The sequence below is a fragment of the Lactuca serriola genome, chromosome 1 (assembly GCF_051521515.1).
Source record: "Lactuca serriola cultivar US96UC23 chromosome 1, Lser_US96UC23_V15, whole genome shotgun sequence".
NCBI lineage: Eukaryota > Viridiplantae > Streptophyta > Magnoliopsida > Asterales > Asteraceae > Lactuca > Lactuca serriola.
This window is the reverse complement of record NC_136408.1, coordinates 3,733,292-3,744,818: the sequence shown is the minus strand read 5'-3', so window position 1 is coordinate 3,744,818 and position 11,527 is coordinate 3,733,292. Positions and strand designations below refer to the sequence as shown.

The 11,527-nt window shown below is 36.8% G+C and overlaps 1 protein-coding gene across 1 annotated transcript; it reads left to right on the top strand.

The window, feature by feature from the left end:
• Positions 1-3,840: 3,840 nt before the first annotated feature.
• LOC145083520 (uncharacterized) lies at positions 3,841-10,353 on the top strand. Its single transcript, XM_079023389.1, has 12 exons — positions 3,841-3,936; positions 4,031-4,211; positions 4,626-4,743; positions 4,884-4,980; positions 5,145-5,251; positions 6,125-6,247; positions 6,399-6,552; positions 6,648-6,708; positions 6,807-7,183; positions 7,269-8,766; positions 8,835-9,211; positions 10,141-10,353. Exons 2-11 carry the CDS (start codon positions 4,084-4,086, stop codon positions 9,082-9,084), a joined length of 2,913 nt encoding a protein of 970 aa, XP_078879515.1. The 5' UTR covers positions 3,841-3,936; positions 4,031-4,083; the 3' UTR covers positions 9,085-9,211; positions 10,141-10,353.
• The last annotated feature ends 1,174 nt before the right edge of the window (positions 10,354-11,527 follow it).

Sequence of the window (11,527 nt, the reverse complement as noted above, 5' to 3'; positions counted from 1 at the left end):
ATTTTTTCTACTTAGTACATCGAACCAATAATTTCCAACAATCGTGCCACTTGAATGGTTTTCCGACTTTTTCAAGGTAAAACTGCAAAGCTTCTTGAAGTATTTTGTTCGTCCCCTTGGCCGCTTTTCCGTTGGGTTTTTAGGTTGTTGTACAACCCGTTTATTTTTGAAACCCCCTTTGCTATTTCTTGAAACTTAGAATTCAGTTGATGTTTCGTACGATAGTCGTCGCCTTTTTCTAGCTCCTCTCGAAACCGTTCTTAAATGCGAAACCAAAAATGTTCTCCTGGTTGTGTGTTTCCTTGAATCGAATATTCAGAAATGTCAGCCCAAACTTTGACCAAAACTAGTGTAACAGCCCGGAATTCCAGGTATCTTTATTGATTTGATTATTTTGTGTTTTGAGAGGGGACTCGGCGAGTTGGAGCTCAGACTCGCCGAGTAGGGTCGTGATCCTGGACACGGGATTCGTTTGGACTCGGCGAGTCCAGGATATGGACTCGGCGAGTCTGCGCTGTTTAATGAAACCCTAATTTCCCGGTCCTAAGCCCTATTTAAAGGACCTTATGGCCCTCATTTGCGGCGACCTTGAACCCTAAGAGCCCCCATACGACTGTGAGCCCTTGTGAGTGTATTTGGAGGCCATTTGTTCACCATTTTGTGTGATATTGCAAGAAAGGAGGGAGAGGATCAAACTTGAGGAGTTGGGGAGCTTGGATTTGTTGCTAATTCATCAAGGGAGTCTTCTTGAGGTAACTTTCAGAGCCAAACTTCGTGTTTTGTGTTGATGTGTCAAATCTAGGGTTTCTTCTTGCATTTCTTGGCTTAAATTGGAAGTATGAAAGGTTCCATGGAGATATGGAACCTAGATCTGGGCCTTAGCAGGTCCAGGAGACCCCATATGACTAGCTTTATGTCCATCCTTTTGAGTTAGAAGCTAAGGTGGTCATATTAGAGGTTGTTTCCCCAAAATAAGCCTTGTACGCATTGCATGGCAACCAAGACTGAGACTTTACGTGACAAATAAGCTTGGGAAGGCCAGATCTATGAATGGATGGAACGGATCTGACCGCAAAAGCCAGTTTTAGCTGGTGCATGGCATGGACTCGCCGAGTCTGATGAACAGACTCGACGAGTCGCTTGAAGATTGTCCTTGAGGACACCCAGTGAGTAGTCCTGACCGAGTTATGGTTGACTCAGTGAGTCAGGACGAGTTAGAGAGGGTCGACAGGTGGACTGAGTCGAGCTGGAACTCGCCGAGTTGTTCTTGAGACTCGGCGAGTTGAGTCGGGGTGGCCCCGCGACTCTCCCAGGTGGAACTCGTCGAGTCAGGGGAAGTACTCGACGAGTAAGAAGGGAATCCTATGGAGTTGGCGGATGCGTCTAGACTCGCCGAGTTGCCCTTGTGCACTCGCCGAGTCCGGTCAAGTTGACCGTTGACCAGAGTTGACCTATGTTTGACTTCTTAGGGATAGTCAAACTTAGAAGATAAAAGTGTTAATAAGAGATGTATGATGTTATAGGGAGATTGTAGCTTGGCGGATCGAGCACGAGTGACTTCGGGATTTGCTAGCTTTCGATATTTACGAGGTGAGTCTTCTCACTATACTGTACCCGGAAGGGTTTGACTGTGTGACCGGAAGGTCGGATATGATATGAGATATATGTGCTATATGTGATAAGTTAATTGCTATACGTGCTATGTATGTTATGTGGGCCGGAAGACATTATGTTAAGGGCCGGAAGGCGATTATGTTATGGGTCGGAAGGCGATTATGTTATGGGCCGGAAGGCGTTGTGAGTCTTGGACCGTAAGGTTGGCGTGGGTAGGACCGGAAGGTTTACCCAGCAGGGACGGAAGTCCCCTGAGACACATGGACCGGAAGGTCAGGGCCTAGAAAGGTGTATGTGCGTAAGTTGTATTTTGGGGAACTCACTAAGCAATTATGCTTACAGTTGTTGTGTATGTGTTTCAGGTACTAGCGAGGACCATGGGAAGGCGCCGGCGTGATCTGTACACACTGATAGATGTTTTGTGATCTTGGGATTCGTATGATTTGTATTCTGTTATGACACATAGAATGTTTATGCCTTGTTTTGAATGAAAATACTTTATTTTGAAATTAAAAAAAAAAATTGTTTGAAAAAAATTACGTTGTTACAACTAGCTCTCCGTGTGGAAGCCATGTTGTCGGCTTTTGTCTTCCCGATTGTGCAACACCCTCGCGTGCTTGTTTTTTTCCCTTTACGTCTTTGTGGAGGTGGTGTCGGTTGAGTTTCGGGAACCATTTCTTCTTCTTCTGAGTCATCCAACTCGTCGACAAGTGGGCGTTGTTGGTCGGTTTGAGTTTGAGTTTGAGTTTGGGTTTAGGGTTGATGTTAATTTGGCGATTGTTGATCCGGAAACACAACAAAGTTTGAAAACATTTGCGGCGAAACATTTGGAACTTGCATCGGGTAATATTGTCCAACATTTTGTTATTGGAATTGTAGTGGAGATTGAATTGGAGCATCGAGTTGGGGGCGATAAACTCCTTGTGGTGATGAATCGATAGCAAAAATGTTTCGAGAATGGATGTTTATACTCGAACCATGACTTTTTTTCCTTCGAACGGAAGTTGAGGTTTGATTGTCGGGATTCATTTTTTTTGAGAAGAAAGTAAAGAGAGTAGAGAGTTTGTGTGAATTTTATTTGATGGTAAATAGTTGTGTATTTATAGGTGTGTAAAAAAAAAAAAAAAAACAAACAAACAAACAAAATAAATGAATTTAAATCCATTTAGTAGTTGTAGCAAAAAAAAATATTTATTTTTTTACCGTTTAATAACGGTTGAATTTCAAAAAAAAAAAATTACACCCAATCGCAGCCGGAGAGAGAACGCGGGAGAGGCTCCCTTCATCCTTCCCCGCACCGACGGTGCGGTGTTCCGCCGGGCGGGAAGGTCCCCGCAGGTCTTCCCCGCTCCCATTCCGTCCAACCTTATTTAAATAGACAACATAGCTAGAGTAAGAGGTGTTGACGTGTTGCATTCAATTTTCATTTTCTTTCATTATTCTAATAGAAGCATGATTTGCTAGCTTCTACTTTTTAGCTTATATCACTAGCTTGGTAGAGTTTCTTGAAGAACACACCAATGCACTACAACCAACACTCCTATCTTCTTCGTCAACCTCCGACCATGTCTTAATTCAACCTTCTCAATTCAATTTACATATACACACAAGTGCACAACACCCACTGTTTCTTTTTCTTTTTTTTTTAAATGTGAATTCATCCATTTTGATCTAATTCACCAAAACAAAAAAAAGTCCACAGACATATAACCCAAGCTAACCAAAAACAAAAGTCAAAAGCCCAATCCGCTGATTTTTTTAACCGGTTTCCGATGAACCGAACTGGTTTGCAAAACTCATATATTTTTATTGACGAACTGGTTTAGCCTTGAACCGGTGTTGATTTTGTTGACTTGAACCGAACCGGTTTGGAGAAAAAAAACGGTTTGTACACCACTAGCCACAACTGAACCATGACTGTGCCCAAATTGTTTAACAATCCCTTTGATCTTTTGCCACCTCAACTCCAAAAGGTTGATAAAGTATTTATATGGACCCTACATGTTAGATTTTTAAGATACCTTTTGTTTAGAATCTCGTAAATCAATATAGATCATCTCATAGTCATAAAAAAGGTTTAACATTTTACCTCTAACACAAAATAACATCATTTGTCATAAATTAAAATATTGTTGCAATTAATGGTTCTGACTCCTCGCGTACAAACATGTTCCTAAATGAAAATGGTGGTTATCCCCAACATGCAAAATTGATCGCGTCATAATTAATGACCAGAGAATGAAATCATCATGACCCCCGTATGATTCCACCGATCTCCATCGTTACATTCATAAAACCCTACAATACCTTCCATTGATCCAGGTAAATTCGTCGTCCATGACGCATTTCGTTGATGAAACAATTGCATTGTTTGATTAATTGTGCCAACACATTGTTATTTTGTTAATCGGTGCAGGATTTAGTGATTTTGTCGAGTAGAAGTAATTTAGGTTATTTCATTCGGTTAGCATGCTGCACGCACAGTCGACGATTGAGGAGCAGTTGATATTGAGAGCAATTAAGGAGGAATGTTCTTGGGAGAGTCTCCCTAGACGTCTCCAGGCGAGTTTGAATTCTAGGGATGAATGGCATAAAAGGTTCGTTTAGTTAATCAGTTAATGTCGTTGCAGTATGTTGCTAGCTTGTTTTTCTTCCTTTAGTTGCAGCAGAAACTCGCGTTTGTTTAATTATTGATTAGATTAACGGAATAGGTGATGTGTTCAATTGAATTTGAGTTTCTGATTGCACTCACTAAAATTTGGTACCCCTTATTCAAAAAATTGTTTACTCCCGCAATAGATGCTTTGTTTACATGATCACATAGTTTACAGAAGTTGTTTTATTATCCTTCTAGTATTCCTTCAGTACTGACAAGTTAGGGATAATCCTATGGATTAAACTGAATGATTTTATTGTTTCTCAATGACTACTAATGGACATGATGAAATTCTGGTTTGAAACTTGGCCAAAAAGGGAGCCTTGCATTGCATTATAACTGTATTTTTGTGCAGGATAACTGAACATTGTATAAAGAAAAGGCTTCAATGGCGCACTTCTTTTGTGCGAAAAGTATGCAGAGAAGGCGAATATTATGAGGACATGATGCGTTATTTACGCAAAAACTTAGCTGTAAGTATTACAGAGAGCTTCATAGTTTCTATGTTTTTTCACACACAACCTTAATATTTAACAAATTGTTTAGTCTTGTGCTTATATATTAGGTTCTCTTGATTGAGGCATGAAGTTGATGATGTTTTTTTTTCTTGCAGCTGTTTCCTTATCATCTTGCTGAGTATGTTTGTCGTGTAATGAGGGTCTCTCCATTCAGATACTATTGTGATATGATCTTTGAAGTCATGAAAAATGGTAGTAGCCCATTGCAATGAATTATATAATTTTTTTTTGTACCTGTATACCAACACTATTACTATCTCTATTGGTGGCATTAGATATATTGCATTGCTTCTATCACTTTGATATGCAGCATTGCATTTGATTTCCAGAAAGACTGATGTTTATCTTGTATGCAGAACAGTCTTATGATCGAATTCCAAATTTTAGTGCGGCAGATGCCTTGAGACTCACTGGGATAGGCAGAAATGAATTTATTGATATCATGAACAGGTGCAGATCTAAGGTATGAATTAATTTCTAGTATTTTGGTCTCAAACTTCTGGCATTACATATCGATATATGATTCTGTTGAGGTGCGTATATCATTTTTTTTCCCTTTCATGATATATACTCTTAATTTGTTTCCTTGTATGTAATAAACATATTTGACATGTTTTATTTTTTTCTTGAAATGGAAGCATATTATACTAAATGTTCATTAAGCTACAATATCTGTAAGGTAGCTCTTACCTGTGATATTAGGCTATGATTACTCGTCATATGAACTTATATAGAAAAAGAAATGTTGTGAGTACAACTTCCCTAGATATTCTTGGAAACATTCACGGTTAACAGAGATTGTTGTGGTATGTTGACTTCTCCTACACATTATTAGTGATTATGATTTATGACTTAAAGGTTGTATATATATTAATGAAGATGAGGCACTTACAAAGAAAGTTGACAATAAAGATGCCCAACACCTTTTTCTCTAATCTGGATTCTTTGTAGAGTTGATATAGACAGATGATGCCTAGAAACAAGTCCCAATATCATATATCATCCTACTGCTATTTAGTCAGAAACAATTGAACTTTCAAAGGTTAACATCACTTGTCTCCATTACAGTATGTAAAATTTATGTCACCGTTTTGAAGTAGCAAAGTTTTTTATGAAATGAACATAAACGTATAATCTGAGACTATTTTAATGTATTAAATGCACTCATTTTAGTTTTGAATCAATGAAGTCCAGTGAGGTTTGCTAATCTCAGACATGTATATGAATGAGCGTTCCGACATTCCCTTGTAGCTTTAGTGTTCTTGTTTTGCAATAACAGTTTAAACATCTTGTTTTTTAAAATCTAATTATTCATAATAATTTTGGAGCTATTTAGAAAATAATGTGGAAGCTGAACAAGTCAATAGCTAGAGAATCATTACCTACACACCCAGTGGACATCGCAATCGAACCTTGGTGGGGAGTTTGTCTTGTCAACTTTACAATTGAAGAATTTAAGGTGACATCACATCTCTATTATAATGTGTATATTTTAGGCGCATTAACGAAATATATCGATATGATCTTTAAACATTCCAAATAATATACTATACATTTTCTAATCTTGATTATGATATAATAACGATGATCTTCTCTTACTCTGATTGCAGAAGCTTTCAGAAGAAGAAATCGCAACAATTGATAAAATATGCAAAGAGGAAACAAATGCATTCATGCTCTTTGATCCTGTCATCATCAAAGGTCTTTACCGAAGGGGACTAGTCTACCTTGATGTCTGTGTTTATGCCGAGGATCGATTTCAAGGTAAAAATTATATTCCAAATCAAGACTTTTTATGTTTAAAAAAAAAATAAGGGGTAAACTGTAAGATATAATTGACATGGTTAATATTGTAACAGTATGCAAGCTAGAAGGGTTTGTTTCAAACAGAGAGCAGTCATATGAAGATCCAATCGAGGAGTAAGAGAATTGGTCTTTTTTTTTTTTTTTATGAGTAATTAATTAACTTGTGCAACAAGAAAAGTGAAGATCCTGATGTTGGGAAGTTGACTATGCAGGTTGCTTTATGCTGTTTTTGTGGTTTCAAGTGAGAGTTCAACTGTTGCTGAATTGGCGACTACATTACAGGTGGAACTGTCTCAACTTCAGGCTGCTGCTTCTTTTGCTTGTAGGTTGGCATGGGCAGTTAAAATAATTGACCCTGGATCGATTCTTCAAGATCCAAATAGTCCTGGATCTTCTAGAAATGTTGTACTTGGTGATGAAGATGACTGTTCTCGTGCCAGTGTGGGATCTGTAAACACATCTGTTGATGGCAGTGTTTTTCAACCTGATGGGTCGGATGCCCATGGACCTACTTCTGGTTATGCCCGTGTTGCTTTTGTTGTTGATGCAGAAATAACATCATATCTTATGATGGGCTCTGTTTCACCAGGTAACTCTGTTTTATCTTCTTCTTCTTCTTGGCTTGGTTATATGCAAGAAATATCATGGTTTTTTGTATTAAATGGGTTTTGCAGGCTTAAAGTCACATGCAGTAACATTATACGAAGCAGGAAAACTGGGTCATGCTAGCATAGAAGATCTCTGCAAAGATCTCAGTTCATTAGAAGGAGCCAAATTCGAGGGAGTCCTTCAGGAATTCGCCAACCATGCATTCAGCCTCCGATCTGTTTTGGAATGTTTAACATCTGGAGGAATGCCTCCCAGCAAAGGGAAAGCTTCCATGGATTCTTCAACCAACGAAGACTCTGCTTCTGTTTCTGGACATGCAGGTGTACCGGATGATTCCGATTCCACTGTTACTGCAACTGAAGATACTAATGATTCCGATTCCACTGTCACTGCAACAGATGACACTTGTGAAGGTGAGGGTTCCAAATCGGATCATAATTTTGAAGGATCTGATGCAGGAAAAGCAATAACTAAAAAAATAAGAAGATATCATGTCGATATCATGCGATGTGAAAGCTTAGCTACTCTCGCACCAGCAACACTAGACAGGTTATTCCGTCGTGACTACGAAATCGTTGTCTCAATGTTACCGCTTCCTCCTTCTTCTGTACTTCCCGGACCTAAAGGTCCGGTTCATTTTGGTCCGCCGTCTTACTCCTCCCTGACACCATGGATGAATCTCGTACTTTACTCAGCTGTTCGTGGTGGACCGTTATCCGTCGTCCTAATGAAAGGTCAATTCTTAAGGTTACTTCCCGCTCCATTATCAGGTTGCGAGAAAGCCCTCGTATGGTCGTGGAATGAAACTTCAGTTTCAGACAAATTCGACGGGGGTTTAGTCAAAGGAAACATACTCCTCCATTGTTTAAATTCACTCTTGAAACACACAGCTGTGTTAGTTCAGCCTTTAAGCAGGTACGACCTTGATGAATCTGGAAAAATCACCACCATGGATGTCCCTCTGCCGTTGAAGAACTCCGATGGTTCATCACCTGATATCGGGAAGGAATTAGGGCTTGATACAGACGAAAGCTCGAAACTCAATTTTCTGTTAAGCGATTTGGCAAGTCAGATAGAGCTATGGTCAGTCGGTTATATTCGTTTGTTGAAGCTGTTTAAAAGCGACCCCAACTACAGTTTCGCACCTGATGATAAATACGAATGGGTTCCGTTGAGTGTGGAATTCGGGATTCCGTTATTCTGTCCGGATTTATGCAAAAATATATGTAAACGAGTGGTTTCCTCTCAATTACTCCAGACGAATTTGTGTACAGAGCATCATAATGCGATGCAAGAACTGAGGAAAAGGTTACAGAAGATCTGTTCGGAGTATCAAGCAACTGGTTCGACTGCAAGGATGCTTTATCAAAGAGATCATCAACCCAAATCCGATCAACCAAAAGCTCCAAATAAACTTCTTATGACTTACGCGAGTCAGAGATGGAATCCACTCACTGAACCTTCTTCTCCTATTTCTGGAACGAATGATCAACAGAGATTAAAGCTCGCTAACAGGCAACGTTCTGGTACAGAAGTCCTCAGCTTTGATGGCAACATTTTAAGGTATGTCATAATAATTCTCTTCTTATTTTATATTAATAGATGTGTAATTATTCTGAATGATATTGCAGATCCTATTCGCTTGCTCCTGTTTATGAAACTGTGATGGGTATGTTTGAAGAGGCTACTGAATCAAGTTCAAGTAGTAGTAAATCAGATGATATGGACAGCAGAGAAACTATCCTGCCAGGTGTCAATCTCCTATTTGATGGATCCGAGTTGCGTCCATTTGATATAGCTGCGTGTCTTCAGGCTCGACAACCAGTATCTTTAATAGTGGAAGCTTCAATCGCATCTGCTGCATCTTCTGGTATCAAATAGGAGCCACGTGTCAAACTGTATATACAACACTTTCTCTCTATGCTGACCTGGACAACCCTTTTTCGTTTCTTTTCTTTGTGCTTCAAATTTCAATGCTTCTGGCTGCTGCTCAATTATCAAAGCTAAGGTATGTATTTACATTTCTTACCACATTATTCAACACCTAAAAAGTAAAAACCAAAACATTGAAATAACTCTAAAGACGTTAATGTCCTCTTAATCCTTGTCATCAAAAATAACCCCTAAAATGTTGGTCTACACATCTCTGGTATAAGTATAACAAATGAAGCCTTAGTACTTTAGTATAAAAATCCTTGCTGTTTAACTGTTGGAACGATTCAAATTCTTAATCATTTTAACTATCATTATTATGAAAATGTGGGGAAAAAAATCAAAAATCAAAAACAAAAAAACAAGAACATGTGGTTTGGTCGGTGTCTAAATGTAAATGGTGTACAAAACAATGTACTTGGTACTTTTTATCCAAAACTAGTCACTCTTGCAGAAAGAAGTGTCTTTTCACATTTCACAATGATTTTCTTTTTTTAATATGAAAAATCATGTACGTTGATATAGAAATATATTAAATAAAGAAGAAAATTTTAATTTACTTCTCTTTACTAATATAAACAATGTACTTTATCTTTTAACAATAATACATAAGTAGTTATATTTTTTTTACCAATAATACCAAACTAGTTATATTTTCCTACCAATATAGGTTGTGTGCTTTAATTGTTACATATTGCTATTATCCATAAAGAAATGTAAGTACGTTACTATTATGTGTTAAGAATTGCAAATGCGTTGCTATTGCATGTAAATATATGCAAGTATGTTGCTACAATTTGTTATATATTGCTATTATTAGTAAAAAAAAATCATAAGTTTGTTGCTATTAGCGATAAAGTAATATTAGTACATCGGTATTACGAGTAAAAAAAATATAAAGTACATAGCGTATATTAGTAAAATGATTAAAGTGTTGCATGTGTATTTCTGTAAATTATCATCCTGTGAGTTATATAATTTTGAATATTTTGTATTTTTATGCAGGGCATACGGTTACTAGTCAACACAGGACCCATAGGTTACGACGTTTGCCAACAATTATGGGCTTAAAATGATAGTTTTAGCTACACGTTATTTAAAAAGTTAAAAAAAAATGTTAATATAGCAAAAGGAGTAAAGTTTTCATCATCATAGTATATATACTTGTTGATTACAATGTTGTTGTTTACATACATATATAAAATTAAAAGCATACTAGACTGATATAACCTTTGTTTATAAATTATAAATCATGTTTATACTTTGAACACAAACAGTTGTTCTTGAAATAATTAAAAGAAGACAAAATGATTTAGCAGATTAAAAATAGTTATTGAATGAAGGAAGGAGAATGCCTAACATTAACATGGGTCATGTGTAGGAGACATAGTGATTAATATTAGCATAAGCATCTCCATGTGCATCATGATTCAAGTATTAGGGCGTGTTTGACTTAGCTTTTAAAAGCTCAAAAGTTCTTTTCCAAAAAGTTACAAAAAGTCAGGAAATCCTGACTTTTCCAAAAAGTTGTTTTTCCTTGTATTAAAACTTCAAAAGTTACTAGTTTGCCAAACATCTTTTTGTTTTTTTTCTTTTACAAAAAGGACTTTTGGCTGTGAAAAGCTAAGCCAAACACCCCCTTAATATCATTTCAGTTTAACTAATTTTTTATTATGTTGTCTCATATCTTATATGATTAATTTAAGTTGGTAAAATAACCCAATTAATAGGAGTTTAAGAATATATGAAATTTCATCATAATTATATCAACACCATAAGTTAAGGCACAATGATAGAGTCAATGTTTCTTTTATATAAAAACTGTATTTGATCTGTTGGTTATCACACAGAAAATGATCCTCAGTTTCTTGTGAAACGACCCAGAAATAATTAGGATCACTTATCTAAATAATTAAATACAATATCCTTTTCTATTTTGTATAAAGATATGTAATGTGATAATTTATAAATATTAGTATGTCTTAGAAAAAACGTTATTTTTCGTGGGCGCCCAAACTCCAACACCCCATGGTCACAGTCTGGCATGTCCCGTTGTCTTCTTTCTACCAATTTTTTGTCCGTTTGATATTAAATATAACATGTCTCTTATAAAATGATTAAATTATTTATTAAAATTCAAATATTAACGAATTGTAATAGCCAATAGGATATGGATGGTAAATGTTACGACAACTGGAACAAAAATCTAAAAATAAGAACAGATAAAATGGTTATTGAATTGACATGATTAAAAATTTACAACGAGAATTACCAAACACATGTTTATTTTCACTTGTCGTTCTTTTGCCTAATTTTATTTATATTACCACACACATACATACATACATACATACATACATACATACATATATATATATATATATATATATAT